We start from the raw sequence: 18,184 nt of genomic DNA, 5'->3' as shown, positions 1-18,184 counted from the left end.
TCCCATGCACCCTCAAGTATCCTCGAGAGGATAAAGAGCTGGTCCAGTGTTCCGCGACCAGGACGAAAACCGCATTGTTCCTCCTGCATCCGAGGTTCGACTAGCGGACGAACTCTCCTTTCCAGCACCCTGGCATAGACTTTCCCGGGGAGGCTGAGGAGTGTGATCCCCCTGTAGTTGGAACACACCCTCCGGTCCCCCTTCTTGAAGATGGGGACCACCACCCCAGTCTGCCAATCCACGGGTACTGCCCCTGATCTCCACGCAACATTGCAGAGGCGTGTCAACCAGGACAGCCCTACAACGTCCAGAGCCTTCATGAACTCGGGGCGGACCTCATCAACACCAGGGGCTCTGCCACCAAGGAGTTGTTTAACTGCCTCAGTGACCTCGCCCCCGGAAATTGGCGGGTCATTCCCCTCATCCCCAGACTTTGCTTCCTCCTCGGAAGACGCGTCAGTGGGATTAAGGAGGTCCTCGAAGTATTCCTTCCACCGCCTGACAATTTTCTCAGTCGACGTCAGCAGCGCTCCGCCAGCACTATACACAGTGCAGGTAGAGCACCGCTTTCCCCTCCTGAGACGCCTGACGGTTTGCCAGAACCTCTTCGAGGCAGTCCGAAAGTCTTTTTCCATGGCCTCTCCGAACTCCTCCCACACCCGAGTTTTTGCTTCAGCCACTGCCCGAGCCGCATTCCGCTTGGCCTGTCGATACCTGTCGGCTGCCTCCGGAGTCCCACAGGCTAACCAAGCCCGATAGGACTCCTTCTTCAGCCTGGTGGCTCCCTTCACCTCTGGTGTCCACCATTTGGTTCGGGGATTACCACCACGGCAGGCACCAACCACCTTGCGGCCGCAGCTCAATGTAGCAGCTTCGGCAATGGAGGCGCTGAACATGGTCCATTCGGACTCAATGTCCCCCGCCTCCCTCGGAATGCTGTTGAAGCTCTGCCGGAGGTGTGCGTTGAAGATCTCGCGGACTGGGGCCTCTGCTAGTCGTTCCCAGCACACCCTCACTGCGCGTTTAGGTGCACCAGGTCTGTCCAGCGTCCTCCCCCGCCACCTGATCCAACTCACCACCAGGTGGTGATCAGTTGACAGCTCAGCCCCTCTCTTTACCCGAGTGTCCAGAACATATGGTCGCAGGTCTGGTGATACGATTACAAAATCGATCATCGACCTACGGCCTAGAGCGTCCTGGTGCCACGTGCACTTATGGACACTCTTATGTTCGAACAAGGTGTTCGTTATCGCCAAACTGTGATTAGCACAGAAGTCCAATAACAAAGCACCGCTCGGGTTCAGATCAGGGAGGCCGTTCCTCCCAATCACGCCCCTCCAGGTCTCGCTGTCATTACCCACGTGAGCATTGAAGTCTCCCAGCAGGACAACAGAGTCTCCAGGTGGAGCACCTTCCAGCACCCCCCCCAGGGACTCTAAGAAGGCTGGGTACTCCGAACTGCCACTCGGCGCATAAGCGCAGATGACAGTCAGGACCCGTTCCCCGACCCTAAGGCGCAGGGAACAAACCCTCTCGTCCACCGGGAAAAACCCCAACGTACTGGCAGCAAGCCGAGGGGATATTAGAATACCCACCCCAGCCCGCCGCCTCTCACCAGGGGCAACTCCAGACTGAGACAGAGTCCAGCCCCTCTCCAGGAGACTGGTTCCAGAGCCCAAGCCATGCGTAGAGGTGAGCCCGACTATATCTAGCCGGTACCTCTCAACCTCACGCACTAACTCAGGCTCCTTCCCCACCAGAGAGGTGACATTCCATGTCCCTATTGCCAGTCTTGGTAGCCGGGGGTCAGTCCACCAGGGTCTCCGCTCCTGGCCGCCACCCGGCACACAATGCACCCGACCCCTATGGCGCCTCCTGCGGGTGGTGGGCCTGCGGGAGGATGGGCCCATGTCTCCTCTTCGGGCTGTGCCCGGCCTGGCCCCATGGACTAAGGCCCGGCCACCAGACGCTCGCCCTCGGGCACCCTCCCCGGGCCTGGCTCCAGGGCGGGGCCCCGGTAACCCTATCCCGGGCAGGGTAAACTGTTCCCTCGGTGTTTTTTTCATAAGGGTCTAAAACCACTTCAGTAAAAGTTAAAATCTGAAATAACAGATCAATAAATCATTCAGCGTTTTTTCTTCCACTTATCTGATGTCAGGCTGCTGGGTAGCAGCCGAAGGAGGAAAGTTCAGGCCTCCCTCTCACCCACCTCCTTCAGCTTATCTGAGGAAATCCTGAGCCTTTCCCAGGTCAGTTGATTGATGCAATTTCTTCAGTGTGTTCTGGGTCCAACTGGCATGCCCGGCTGAAACACCGTGCCCACTAGTGATGGTATTTCTGGCTCTTTTTAGAGATCCGGCTCTTTCGGTTCGGCTCACTAAAAAGAGCCGGCTCTTTCGGCTCCGAACCAGCTCTTCAGGTTGTTTTGTTGCTTTAATTAATTTATTATTAACAATAATATAAAATTATGAACAAAAGGAATTACTAATGTAAAAAAAAAAAAGTGGTTTTATTTATATATGTTTATATATAAATATATGCGGCGGCCCCTAGAGACTAGTGATGGGTCGGTCACGAACGAAATGGCTCTTAGAGCCGGATCTTTGACGTGAACGATGCGAGCCGGCTCCTTATTGCGAGCCGTGGGGTTTTTTTGGGGTTTTTTTTTTTCTTTCTCTCACCCTCTCTCGCACTTTTTTTCCGCTTCGCTCCGCACGCGAGCCTTGTGCTTTAAGCTGGGCAGAGGGGGGAGGGGCGGTAGTTACACTCAGTAGCACAGGAACAGAGTAGGAGGGAGAGAGAGAGAGAGCCAGGAACAACAATGTCACATTAGAAAGGTATAGTAATCATCCACAACTATTTTCAGTTGCAGATGATAAAGGATTCAGAAAGTTTATTCATGCAGGCCCATATGACAGAGAATATGCATCTTCTTTTTGTTAGTTCTGTTAGTTCATGCTAGAAATGTGCTTTGGAGTTTGTACGTGTTTTGTCTCTCATTAGTAATTCCTTTTGTGCATAATTTTATATTATTGTTAATAATAAATTAATTAAAGCAACAAAACAACCTGAAGAGCCGGTTCGGAGCCGAAAGACTTCGGTTCGGCTCACTAAAAAGAGACGGAAATCCCATCACTACTAGAGACAAAGCACGTACAAACTCCAAAACACATTTCTAGCATTAACTGAACTTCCAAAACAGAGCTACCTAGATCACTTAAATTACACAATTGAAAGCATGTGTGTATTGTTTGTGTATTTATACACAAGCATTCATATATAGTCAAATAAATAAAAGAGGGAGAGAGAGGGTGAGGGTGAGAGAAAGAAAGAGAAAAAACCTCACGGCTCGCGATAAGGAGCCGGCTCGCATCGTTCATGTCAAAGATCCGGCTCTAAGAGCCATTTCGTTCGCGACCGACCCATCACTAGTGCCCACGAGGTGACAGCCTTAGCTGGATCGTTTGGTTGTGGAGGAGTACGGGCTCCACTCTGAACCTCTCCCGAATGACTGAACTTCTCACTGTGTCGCTGAGGGACAGCCCATCCACCCTTCAGAGAAAGCTAAATTGCTCTTTCATTCTAATAGTGTTCGTGTCTAAATTAGCAGATTTATGTTTTTAAACAACAGTGCTCCATCTGAAGGCAAATGTCCCCATAACATTTAGGATGCAACAATTTGTCAGTATTGGACATCAATTTAAATTCCCTAATCTACACTATATTCTGCAGAAGAATTTCCTTGTTGGCATTCACACACATATGAACCTGAGCAACAACCCATTCTTAATCCAGATGATTTAATAGAATGTCGGCCCACCCTTTGCAGGTAGAACAGCTTGCATGTGGCCTAACACTTTATGGCTGAGTTGCTGTTGTTGCCAGTCACTTCCACTTTGTTTGTTAAGTGCACCTTTGCTTTGAATGATGGTGGCAAAACAGAAAAAACACACACCAAGCTGTATTCTTGAAAAAGTCTTCTCCAGAAAAAAAAAGGTGAAGCACAAAGAAAAAGTTCAAGTCAATTAAAAATCTAATAAAACAAAACTACACAGTTTGCAAACAATATCTAAACTGACTGTTTGTGTCAGGTTTCGGCTGTGTACAGGCAGGAGAAGGACCCAAACGCAAAACTCACGACAATGAAATTAAACTCAAAAAGCTGCTTTATTGCAGAATGGCATGGAAAACTAAACTGGGACATGTCTAAACTTACACGCAAGGAAACATGAGGGAGACTACGACACTGACAAAGAGAAACACAGGGCTTAAATATACAGAGGGATAACGAGGGAATGAGACACAGAAGGAGAGCACAGCTGGGAGTAATCAGGCTGGACGAGACAAGGGAAGCAAAACTAGAAACACTCACATGAGACGTAGACCTTCAAAGTAAAACAGGAAACACACTGACTGAACTCTAAACATGCAAACTTAACAGCAACTGAGAGGACAGAACATAGGGACCAGAAACATGGTACAAAAAGGTCACAGTAGACACAACATTGAACACAGGGAAGCCGTATTACAAAGCCAAAGAACTAAACCTATGATAACCATAACTGAAATCTAGGGAAACAAGAAACAGTACAACAAAGGACTCAAAACATAATCCATAATATAAAAACATGAGATCTCTTCAAAATAAAACAGGAAACATGAGAGGCAGACATGACAACATAAGACACACAGACATGAAACACACGAAGGGCAAGGGAGACTTCACAGGGGTTGAAAACACAAGGGGGAGCTAATAAGCAAATGAACATAGGAAACCTAATAAGCTTAAACATACTATAAACATCAAAAGAACTAAAACTCAAAATACTGGGTCATAAGACCCAGGATCGTGACAGTTTGTGTAGATTCACAGTCACCCAGGTCGTGGTGGTCCGAGGAGCTTGGAAAGAAAATGGTGGTAAAAACTGACACGATTGTACAGTCGTGTCTTCGGCTTACTGCGGTGGATGCAGCACAAAGACCCGGGTTACAGAAAGCGAGCGGAGCATGATCCGCCGATGCACCACAAAGATTGTGGGCGACACATGTGAGGCCAAAATCACCACAACACACCCATGACACAGTGAGCATAATGCCCCCATTAGACTGCTCAAGAAGTAAATCTCTTGGCGTCTTTCTACCAGAACTCCACTGAGGTGTCTGCACTTATGCCATTCTGTTATAGTAAGGGAGCAGCTCTGCAGCACACAAAAAGACAAACAAACCAACAGCTACCTGTCCTGGAAGACATCTTCATCTCCCGCTGTTAGAAAAAAATTGTTGTTAACTTCAGGACAACATCGATTAGAACATGCACCAGACGATTCACCAACAGTGTTTACCTTAAAGTCACTACCATCATAAACAGTGAACTGAAAGCACACCTCATAATAAACATGCAGTAATTACAGGAATAAATCAAAATATGTATTTTGGTGGTCTTGTGTTGTTTTCCATGTTTAATATGCGTGAATGAAAGAAATATATTTATATTATAACATATTTTTATATTCATTGTTAAGTGCAACCTAATTCCATTTTAGATTTCTTTACAATCATAATAAAGAAAAAAGTTAACCACTGTGCTGCCCTGCATTTACCAAGTATAGTGTGCTATTGTGCTGCATGTATTAACTGTCTATGAGTTCAAATACATGCTGATTTTCAATCCTCTGCTCAGTTTCCAAATCCTACACCCTGTGCACCTCTGCAATCATTGGAGCTTGTCTTGAAGTCAAAAAATGAACAATAAGCACAACTGGAGCCAAATAACTGTATGTGTCTCTTAAAATGTTTGAGTCTAAGAAAAGATTTCGACAGCTGGGAGTTTTTGCGATTCTAAAACGACGACCAGTGTCTGACATTAAGTGAAAAAACAGTTAGCTTTGTAGCCTGATTAGGAGAGCTGTGGCACTGGTACTTTCAGCTGTAAAATGTCAGGATGTTCTATTTTAAAAGACTGAAGTAACTCGAGACACTGAGAAGTCTGTTGGATGGCCAAACATAACTCCAAGCAGCTACTTTGCAATGAGGCATAAGCCTCCGACTGAAAACACCAGATTAGACTGGTTTCTGTAAGATCTATGAATAACTGCATACATAACTGTAAAACTGTTATGATTTCTGTCATTTAGGTCTATTCAGCCAGTCTTTGATTATATTCCTTTCATAATACCACCTACATCCGCTTTACAGAAAAAAACTATCATAATCTAGAAGCAGAAGGCCTTCTGAAATATCAAAGTGCCATATAAGAATTACAGACTGAGCTGACAAATTATACTGATTTGATTTCAGTTGCATATGTAGGCGATTTATCACCAATGCCCATTCAAGCAATAAAATTAAGCAACAACATTAATGGATTTCCAACTCTGGTTTTGTGGCATGATGGTGTCAGAAGTGGACACAAAAATCAAGCTTTTTAATTTTATCAGTTTTAACACAGAGCATTAGCATTAAACAGCAACACCAAGATTGCAGCAAGAACTTAATCAATTTAATCTTTCTGTGCAGCTGTGATGATTACACACACATATACATTATATATGCACAATATATGTACATATGTTGATATATATTAATTACATCAAATATATCAAGCAACATATATGGAATTATGTAGCAAAAAAAGAAAAGACAAATAACTCGAAATATGTTTTATAATTTAGATTCAAGAAAGAAGCCACGCAGCTGCAAACCCTCGGCCTTCTCTCAGCTTCATGATGTCGTCACCTGAGATGGTTTCACCTCACAGGTGAGCCTGTCAGGGTTCATTGGTGGTGTTGGGACCATCAGTTGTGTTGTGCAGCAGTCAGGTTGGTGCACAGCTGACAGCCATGTTTGACAGTTGTTAGAGTTCATATTATGGCAAGAACCAATCAGCTAAGTAAAGAGAAACAACAGCCCATCATTACTGTAAGAACTGAAGGTCAGTCAGTCCAGAAAACTGCTAAAACTTTGAATGTGTCCCCAAGTGCAGTCAGAAAAACCATCAAGACTACGATGAAACTGTCTGACATGAGGACGCCCCAGGAAAGGAAGACCAGGAGTCCCTCTGCTGCTGAGGATACATTCATCCGAGTCACCAGCCTCAGAAATCACAAGTTAACAGCAGCTCAGATTAGAGCCCAGATAAATGTCACACAGAGCTCCAGTAGCAGACACATCTCTACATGTTCAGAGCAGACTGTGGGAATCAGGCCTTTATGGTCAAACAGCTGCTAAGAAACTGCGACTAAGGAAAAACAACAAGAAGAGATTTGTTTGGGCCAAGAAACACGAGGAGTGGACATTAGACCATCTGTGCTTTGGTCTGATGAGTCCAAATCTGAGACCTTTGGTTCCACTTTGTGTATGGATGGTCTCTACATGCATGGTTCCCACTGTGAAGCATGGAGTTGATGGTTTGCTGGTGTGGGGGCTTTACTGGTGACACTGTTGGAGATTTATTTAAACTGAAGGCACACTGACCCAGCATGGCTACCACAGCATCCTGCAGCAACATCCCATCATGTATTGTTCAACAGCACAATGACCCCAAACACACCTGCAGGCTGTGTGAGGGCTGTTTGACCAAGAAGGAGAGTGATGGAGGCCTCCACAGTCACCTGACATAAACCCAATGGAGATGGTTTGGGATGAGATGGAGCGCAGAGTGAAGGCAAAGGACCAACAAGTGCTCAGCATCTCTGAACTCCTTCAAGACTGTTGGAAACCATTTCAGGTGACGACCTCATGAAGCTCATGGAGAGAACGCCAAGAGTGAGCAAAGCAGGAATCAAAGCAAAGGGCGGCTGTTAGGAAGGATCTAAAATATAAAACATGTTTTGAGTTGTTTCACACTTTTGTTTACTACATAATTTCAGTGAGAATCTACAATGTAAATAGTCATGAAACAGAAGCCAAGCCATGTATTTAGGCTGGTAGACTAAATAATGCAAGGGTGACTAGAAACTAGAAACTAGGGCTGGGTATCGTCACTGATTTCTCGAATCGATTCGATCCATGATTCGATTCAATTCGGGGAAATTTCGCCTCAGACAGTCAAAAATATTATAATTCAGATCATGCATCAGTACATTTCCATATTTTTATATCTATAAAAAGAAAGCTGACACTTGCGAGACTTTACCAAAGGTGTGAGCATCACAGCAGATGCCTTTGTGTCAAAGTAACTGAGGATAAAACACAGAAAAACATGAAGGAGATTTTCCTGGCCTGGGATTTTATAAAAATATTCTGCAGTAGATCAAAAATGAAGAATCACCATATGAACATTTCCTGGTGCTGCTGAAGTGAAGCAGAGCAAAGTTACAGAGGTTTTATTAGAGACACAGCTGAGAGTTTTGCAATTTTAAAAAATTTAAATTTGTTCAGTGTTGAAGAGCAGAAACGAGGCTTTCTTGTCAGAAGTAAGTAAAAGGAAAACACAGCGGCCCACAGCGCTGTAAACAGCGGTAGACCGGTGCGTAACAAGCAAGCGAATAATGCAGAAAACAGATTTTTAGACGGGAAACTGGCAGGTTTTTGTTTACTACATAAATCTACATGTGTTCATTCACAGTTTTGAAGCCTTCAGTGAGAATCTACAATGTAAATAGACATGAAAGTAAAAAAACATTAAATGAGAAGGTGTGGTAAAGGGATAATTGTCTTCAGATAAGCAGGAGAAAATGTCTGGATGATTTATTGCGTTGTTATTTTTGATTTTTAGCAAAACAGTTGTCATGGATTTTCAAACATCGTCCATCATTCATAATGCATGGCACACTTTTCCGTCACAGAGTTTTTCAGTGGTTAATTTGTCATATTTTAGTAATACGTGAACATCTTTTGTAGTAACATGTTTTCATATTTAACATCTGTTTGTTTTAAGTGTTCTTCTTCTTCATTGTCTGGAGTATAACATGTAACCTAAGGAGCTTGGAGAGAAAAGCGTCTGGACTTCTTTAAGTTGCTTGAAGACGTTTCACCTCTCATCTAAGAAGCTTCTTCAGATCTAGGGTCAGATGGTGGAGAGTCCCAGATTTAAGCCCTGTGGGAGGGACAATGGACCCCCTAACGTCTTCAAGCAACTTAAAGAAGTCCAGATGCTTTTCTCTCCAAGCTCCTTAGACTACGATGACCTGGATGACTGAGGACCTTCACAGAAATATAACATGTAACGTTGATGAGGCACGGTGTAGGTGCCACATAGTTAACCGGCATGATTCATTATTGAAGAACGTGATCAATGATTTAAACGGCTTTGTTATTAGTTTTTGACATATTCTATTAAACAGCTTTCACATTTAACTCACTGAGTGTTCCCTAGTTTTACACTGGGAGGTTAGTCAACGAAGAAATTAGTGGAACATCACTAGTAAGCACAAGCATTTTAGTTGATGGTGACAAAAACATTATGTGTGACCTGATGTCCCCTTGCAATCCTTTAATCACCCTTTGATTTGGGTTAGAATGAAACAACCACCATTTAAAATCCCCATTTTCAGAGCAGGGAACTGCCCCACCTATCACAGAGGACACATCATGGCCACATAAACAATTAAAAATTAGCATTTTAGTTGTTTTTTATGTTTAACGTGAGGGCTGGTTGGTGTATCTTTGATCAGGCCAGGTGGGGATTTCCAGAGTGTGCTGTCACATCACGCGCACGCACGCACACACTAATTCGTTATCATAGTGTGTAAGATAAACTACTGTACAGAAGAAAAGGGTGGGAGTTTGGTTGAAGAACAGTCTCACCTGTGCACTGTTTTATCTTACCTCCATCACCATACGTCTCCACGCCGTACCCGTCCTGCAGGCCGTTATTCCAGGTACCCTCGTACCTGGCCGGCGTGTTTACGCTTTGCCTGACTCCGTAACGGCCCTTTAACCCATGAGTCCACTCTCCTCGGTAAATCCACCTCCCTTTGGTTTCAATCCCGAGCCCGTGTCTCTTCCCCTGCGCCCAGTAACCCTGATACGTGTTCCCACTGGGCCAGGTGTAGACGCCAACTACCTCGAAACCGTTCGACCAGGAGCCAGAGTACTCGCCCTGGCCCTTGGGTCCGGTGCACACACCGTGGCCGTGGGCTTTGCCATCCTCCCACCCTCCGCAGTAGGTCCCCCCATCATCAAAGTCGAATCGACCGCCCGTCATTCAGAACTTGAGGGTAAGTGTGACTCTGTAGCTGGCAGTGACGTTCCGATTTTGCGAATTGCTGTTAAAAGTGATGTAAGACTGACAGTGTGGTCCAGGTCAGAATAGGAGTTCTGGGCGGAGATATGAAGGAGCAGCGTGTACCGGCAGCGGGACTCATTGGCAGCGGTGTGCCGGGATTTGAAGGAGGGACGTGGAAGGATGGGGAGCAATCGCCACTGCTGCCACAGCCGCTTCCATACCGCGTACTGGAAACCCCCCCACTCGTCTCTCACAAGTCATTTAGTTCTAAGCTGTCAGTGATCAAATAGTACTTTGCTTCCTGTTTGACTTTTCAAAATAATATCACGACCTGTTGCGTGGGTGGAATCTGATTACATCAGGTAAAATTAATTGGGACACTTCAATATTCATAAACATTCAGGAATGCCTTCATAGTTTTCAAGTTGTACATCGTTACATTATTAATATCTAGTTATGTATAATTTTAGTAACATAACTTAAGCTTAAACAATGTGAAACAAACGGCAGCATATTCCCTAAATATCGTAGTTTGTTTCTTCCCAAGTCAAAAACAGTATTCGTTTTCATTCCTCAGTTTTATTTTTGTGTCACTTAGTTCAGATAGTTTGTGATCTAGTAAACACGGAAGGATGAAATCCTGGTGAGTAACAAAGGCTGCAGTAAAATTACAAATGAACACTGACCATACAGAACCTTAAGCATACAGTTAATATAGATGATAGTCTTGAGCTGATGTAGTGCTCTGCATTCTTCTGCTACTCAAGTGGATGCATGTTTGTGGACCTGGAGTTTCTCACGTGAGTAAATAGAGTACTGTGACAAACTAGTTACATTCCATGACTCAGTAACTTGTAGAACCAGCAATAACTTGAAGTAATTGTTTGCTGTCTGACTTAATCTTTCACACTGTTGTTGAGGAATTTTAAGTATTTTTCAGTACATTGTAGTCTGGGGGGCATTCGTTTATGCACAGCTTTTCCTGCAACAACACTTCAGTTAGGTTGAGGTATGGACTTTGACTGGGCCATTGTGACACCATGAGTGTTTTTCAGCTGATCTGGTTCAGATAAGCTGGTTTTCTTGGGATGATTGTCCCGTTGGCCCAATCTTCAGCTGTCAGACAGGCCTCACATTCATGGATGCTTTTGTCCAAATAGAATTCATACTCGACTAAATAAGAAGGTGCCCAAGCCCTGTGACAGTAAATCAAACCAAATGATCACCCCTCCACCACCATGCTTGAGAGGTGCTATGACGTGTTTAAGTTAATGTGCTCCAAGTGTGGTGCTGTGCATTATGACCAAACTATGACCAAATCACTTTGGCTTCATCCATCCAAATGACATTGTCCCAGAAGTGGTTGCTGTTTCTCCACATGCAACTTTAGAGAAATGTAAGCTGTGCTGTCATGTTCTTTTTCAAAAGATGAGGCTTTCTTCTCACAACATCGTTGTCTGATTCAATTCAATCTTTTAAATCTCGATTAAAAACTTATTTGTTTAGCCTTGTTTTCCCGCCTCCTAGAGCCCACATTTTAGTGTACTGGAACTTATCTTCATCACTTTGTTAATGTTTATAATGTTTTAACCCTCAGCACTGTGTGTGGACTTCACTGGTGCCTACTATGCCTGGTGTATTATTGGTTATGTCACATGCCTGTTAGTATATTTTATTTGTATTTATTATTGCTCTTAACTCATTCTGTGAAGCACTTTGGCATACCTGTGGTTTTTTAAATGTGCTATATAAATAAAATTGTATTGTATTGTATTGTAACACTTCCAAACAAATTTCCCAGAGGAACCCACCCGAGGGATGAATAAAGTTTTATCTTATCTTATCTTATCTTCCAAGCAAGCCATACTTATTCATTACTTTTCTGACTGCACTGTCATAACTCTGCACATTTATCATGGTAACTAAAGCCCGTAGAGTCTGAGATTTAGCTGTCCCCCCCCCTTCTTTGCTTGATCTGAACTTGGGGTAAACTTTCTAGGATGTCCACTCCTGGAGAAAATCTGGCACTGCATTGACAACACATGCCTGAATTCACCAGACCAGCAAGAAAGTCTGCTTTTATAAAGGTGGTCACACTTGCAGAGGATACATGAATCAAGTTTATTTAATTATCATTCGGCACCTGGCTGCTACTTTCCCTTTTAATTCCTAAAGCACTGACTTTGGAATACATTTTTCACAGAACTTTGGTCCTGAACTACTTGAATGCTAACTTCATGTTCCTCCTTCTTCATTGAAAATGATTGATGTGTGTGACTGTATTACTAGTACAGTCACACACATCAATGTGACTGTGATGTCTTGATTGTTCAAGGCCAATTAACTCTTTGCTATCTCATTTAAAACAAAACTGTTGCAAAAATAGAGCGTTGTCCCAGGTTATTTCAGAATAAAAGTCGGGAAACAATTTGCATTTATAAACTCAAACATGTGCAATAAAGCAGCAACACTATGCTTCATTTTACCTGTTGTGTATCCGAAGTCATCTCAATGAACTCCCATATTCATGCTCTGTCAAACAGCGCCATCTGCTGGAAAACATGATTGTTACAGTTCAGCTACCACGAACAGAAAACACACACAGAAGCAAAGCAGCTCTTTCAGACTTTCTCTCTTTCATATATACATACAAAAATTAAGCATATGTGATTCAACTCAATTTTATTTTATTTATACAGCACCAAATCACAACAGCAGTCGCCTCAAGGTGCTTTATATTGTACAGATGACCCTGCAATAATACATACAGAGAAGAACCCAACAATCATATGACCCCCCATGAGCAGCACTTTGGCGACAGTGGGAAGGAAAAACTCCCTTTTAACAGGAAGCAACCTCCAGCAGAACCAGGCTCAGGGAGGGGCGGGGCCATCTGCTGTGATTGGTTGGGGTGAGAGAAGGAAGACAGGATAAAGACATGCTGTGGAAGAGAGACAGAGATTAATAAGTATGATTCAGTGCAGTGTGATGTTTAAACACAACACGTCTTGGGTATCCCGCAGCAGGCTACAAACCTTTTTTGTGCCATGGACCAGTGTCGCAGATAAATACAACAAAATAAAACTGGTACCGGTACCCAGAAAAAGTATTTATTCATAACACATGGGAACAGACTCAGGGAAACAGAGTTAACGATAAAAAAGACAAAAACAATAATGATAAAAATATGATTGAAAACCCTGAAAACCATAAATTTCACCCCTGATCCTCAACTTTTGCGGCCTGCTACCAAACGACTCACAGACCGGTACCAGTCCGTGGCCCGGGGACTGGGGACTGCTGGGCTACACCTGTTGCAGCATAACTAAGGGAGGATTCAGGGTCACCTGGTCCAGCCCTAACTATATGCTTTAGCAAAAAGGAAAGTTTGAAGCCTAATCTTGAAAGTAGAGATAGTGTCTGTCTCCTGAATCCAAACTGGAAGCTGGTTCCACAGAAGAGGGGCCTGAAAACTGAAGGCTCTGCCTCCCATTCTACTTTTAAATACTCTAGGAACAACAAGTAGGCCTGTAGAGCGAGAGCGAAGTGCTCTAATAGGGTGATATGGTACTACAAGGTCATTAAGATAAGATGGGCCCTGATTATTTAAGACCTTGTATGTGAGGAGCAGGATTTTGAATTCTGGATTTGATTTGATTTGATATACCTTTATTAGTCCCACAAGAGGAAATTTCATAAGGCTGCCGACCTATTGCCCACAATGGCGGCGCCATCTTACCCCCCGACCATACACACATTACACAAAACATCACATGGGGAAGACAGGTCAGAGAGGTATAACAATGGGAAATGCACCACATGAGGAAAGATAAGGAGAAAAAAATAACTCCTCCCAGACTGAGCTCACACAGGGAGATCAGTTTGAGAACAGAAAAACACCTCTGCACATGAAAAACTCTTAATACACCAAAGAAACACATGACAAGCAACAGGGGCGTATCAGTATCAGTATGTGTATGTGTGCGTGTCCATAGTTCAGCTGAGACAGTGTCCTTCGCCCTGCCAGGCTAAGTAAACAGTCTTCCAGCCAACCCAGGATGCCTTGCATAGAATGGGAAGGAACAGACTAAACACAGTCGTTATCGGCTCTCCCTCCCATTCTACTTTTAAATACTCTAGGAACAACAAGTAGGCCTGCAGAGCGAGAGCGAAGTGCTCTAATAGGGTGATATGGTACTACAAGGTCATTAAGATAAGATGGGGCCTGATTATTTAAGACTCTTTCTCGCCTCCAGGCAATACAAAACGCAGCAGCCATACTACTAACTCGTTCTACCAAGCATGTTCACATTATCTTATATTCTTTACATTGGCTCCCAATAGAGTTTAGAATTTGCTTTAAAATTCATATTTTAACATACAGAGCATTAAATGGCCCCTGAAGAACACGGAGTTTTGGACCCAGATTACTCAGTGAGGCTCCTGACTACGGTAGCCGTAATGCTCCGACAATCCATCAAGCAGTGCGGCTTCATACCAAAATCGTACTAAAACATTTTTGGACAGATTTCTGCGTGCCGCATACTACATAAAATCAATTCGAGGTGAGTAAGCACAACCAGAATTCATACATAAGGCACAGTGTCGATTTTGGAGAAAATTAAAGGATTTTAAGTGTGGAAAACACGTTATACAGAAGAAAAGAATATATTGCAATATATATTGTTACCGCAAATGCTTCAAATTATACCCATGATATGGATTTTAGGCCATATTGCCCAGCCCTATCTGGGATGCACCCTGGACCCAGTGCAGGTGGTGGGAGACAGAAAGGCCAAAATAACATCTCTGATGGACAGAGCCTCCCACCCATGCATGTAGATGTTGCTGCAGAGCTGCTTCAGTGACAGACTGCTGCATCCTCGATGCATGAAGGAGCGTTTCTGCAGGTCCTTCCTCCCTGCAGCTGTCAGACTGTACAATCAGACCTGCTCCCAACAAACAGATGTTTACATCTGCGCTGTAACTTGCACTACTCAACCGAAAAACTTATCCTGTCATAACTTGCACATTACTTTTCTCAATGTATATACACTGACTTATTGGAAGTTGTCTACTTTTTAATGCACAGGTACAATACACAGTCTGTACTTTTCTAATTATTCTAAATATTCTTAACTATTTAAACATCTTTCAGTATCATACTCTGTTCACACACAACCTGGGTTTGCCACTTACAGTGGGGCAAAAAAGTATTTAGTCAGCCACCGATTGTGCAAGTTCCCCCACTTAAAATGATGACAGAGGTCAGTAATTTGCACCAGAGGTACACTTCAACTGTGAGAGACAGAATGTGAAAAAAAAATCCATGAATTCACATGGTAGGATTTGTAAAGAATTTATTCGTAAATCAGGGTGGAAAATAAGTATTTGGTCACCTCAAACAAGGAAAATCCCTGGCTCTCACAGACCTGTAACGTCTTCTGTAAGAAGCTTTTCTGTCCCCCACTCGTTACCTGTATGAATGGCACCTGTTTGACCTCATCATCTGTATAAAAGACACCTGTCCACAGCCTCAACCAGTCAGACTCCAAACTCCGCCATGGCCAAGACCAAAGAGCTTTTGAAGGACACCAGGAAAAGAATTGTAGACCTGCACCAGACTGGGAAGAGTGAATCTACAATAGGCAAGCAGCTTGGTGTGAAAAAATCAACTGTGGGAGCAATCATCAGAAAATGGAAGACATACAAGACCACTGATAATCTCCCTCGATCTGGGGCTCCACGCAAGATCTCATCCCGTGGGGTCAAAATGATCATGAGAACGGTGAGCAAAGATCCCAGAACCACACGGGGGGACCTGGTGAATGACCTGCAGAGAGCTGGGACCAAAGTAACAAAGGTCAACCGTAAGAAGCATTTGAAAGTCCTGGAGTGGCCTAGCCAGTCTCCAGACCTCAACCCCATAGAAAATCTGTGGCGGGAGTTGAAAGTCCGTGTTGCTCGGCGACAGCCCCAAAACATCACTGCTCTTGAGAAGATCTGCATGGAGGAATGGGCCAAAATACCAGCTACTGTGTGTGCAAACCTGGTAAAGACCTATAGTAAACGTTTGACCTCTGTTATTGCCAACAAAGGTTATGTTACAAAGTATTGAGTTGTATTTTTGTTATTGACCAAATACTTATTTTCCACCCTGATTTACGAATAAATTCTTTACAAATCCTACCATGTGAATTCATGGATTTTTTTTTTCACATTCTGTCTCTCACAGTTGAAGTGTACCTCTGGTGCAAATTACTGACCTCTGTCATCATTTTAAGTGGGGGAACTTGCACAATCGGTGGCTGACTAAATACTTTTTTGCCCCACTGTATCTGTACTTTCATTTTAATAACTGTACAGTACTGTTTTGGTAACGATTGTCCATGATGTAAATATGTAAAAATTTGTGTGTTTCGGTTCTATGTCCTGTGCCCTGTTCAGTTTGTATATGTATTTTTTGCTGCTGTTACAACCAAACTTCCCCCTGTGGAACAATTAAAGGACAATTCTCTTCCCAGCTTTGATAAATGTCCAGCTGGGATAACCACATTTACTCAGGGCCTTCTTGATGTTCTTCTGCCTCCCTGGCTGCTGTGTCTGTGGGGATGGTGTTCGCTCTGTGTTGTAGCGTCCTGATGACACTCAGTTTATGCTCCAGTGGATGATGAGAGTCAAACCTTAAATACTGATGCGTATGTGTAGGTTTACTGTACACGTCAGCTTTTAGATGTCCCCCATTACTGATGGAAATCTCACAGTCTAAGAAGGCTAACCTGCCACTTTTCATATCCTCCCTGGTGAATTTGATGTGTCGGTCCACCGAGTTAATGTGATCCGTGAGTTGTGGTACGTCCTGAGATTTGATTTTCACCCAGGTGTCATCCACATATCTGAACCAATGACTTGGTGGTGTTCCAGGGTAGGATAGCAAAGCCCTTTTTTCCACTTCTTCCATGTACAAATTGGCCACGATGGGTGAAACTGGGGAACCCATGGTGCACCCATGTTTCTGCCGGTAGAACTGACCCTTGTATGTGAAATAGCATTGTCTTGTTCTAACTTCTTCAATGTCTATCACCCTCTTCCTGTAACCACTGCCTTTAGAATTAACCAATGTATATTACATCTGTGGTAGAATGCATAAAAAGAGGAAAGGGACTGATCAATATAAATGTAGTTTAAATGCTGGAAACATTTTATTGGGGTCAATAAACTCATATTTACAGTAGCTTCAGGATGCATAATGATTGTTATGGCATTACTGTTAAAAAATGTTTAATATGCACATTTCAGGTAAACACTGCTTCAACCATTTGAATCAACACAAATTACACTGTGTAATGTTAATGTTCCAAGGTCTTCATTATGTACTTAAGTCATGAAATATGCATGTAGAAAATGTAGTGCTTGTATGTATTTATACATTTACACTGAAGGGAACGTCATGGTTCTTAAGGTATACCACTAGATGGCTGTAATAAACCATCTTGGTTCAAACAAAATAACTGCATATACAGAAGAGGGACAGCTGTGTGAAATGAATTGGGCAGCTTGAGAAACGTTAAAGATAGAAACATTAGGAAAACAAAAAATGAGATGTTATGGCACCGTTCTTTTAACCAAAGACACGGTTGGTGGTTCAAGACCTGCTCCTTTCGTGGTCTGAATAGTTTGGGGCATTTTAATGAAGCTAAAGTTGTATGAATGTCTAAATGTGACATTTACATCTTCTAGAGAGACTAGCCAAGATGTGAGCACATCTGAGGTGGTTGGACAGCCACAGGGAAGTAAGACAAACAAAGGTGAATAGTTTCATGGCTATGACATGAATATTCTAAATTGAACTTTTAACTTTATTGCTTTTGTTAAAATGTTTTAAATTCTATTGTTATAACTCATTCATGTTAAACCACAAGAAAACCTCAGCTGGCTAACTGAACTTTGCATATTACTTGAGAGATATTCTGCTGGCCACTGTTGTGCTGCCCCGTCACAGAGTTTGGATTCAGC

At 43.3% G+C, this 18,184-nt stretch overlaps 1 protein-coding gene across 1 annotated transcript in view; it reads right to left on the bottom strand.

The window, feature by feature from the left end:
• The window catches only part of LOC102788964 (junctophilin-1-like), a 39,779-nt gene extending 29,379 nt beyond the window's left edge, over positions 1-10,400 (bottom strand). The window contains exon 1 of the mRNA XM_087850616.1: positions 9,769-10,400. Within this exon, the coding sequence (XP_087706742.1) occupies positions 9,769-10,147 (379 nt within the window). The 5' untranslated portion in view covers positions 10,148-10,400. The remainder of the gene's footprint in view (positions 1-9,768) is intronic.
• Between the last annotated feature and the right edge of the window lie 7,784 nt (positions 10,401-18,184).

Source organism: Neolamprologus brichardi, chromosome 14 (genome assembly GCF_056152115.1).
Source record: "Neolamprologus brichardi isolate AB-2024 chromosome 14, ASM5615211v1, whole genome shotgun sequence".
NCBI classification, from domain to species: Eukaryota; Metazoa; Chordata; class Actinopteri; order Cichliformes; family Cichlidae; genus Neolamprologus; species Neolamprologus brichardi.
The sequence above is the reverse complement of the archived record's forward strand: the minus strand, read 5'-3'. Positions and strand labels throughout refer to the sequence as shown.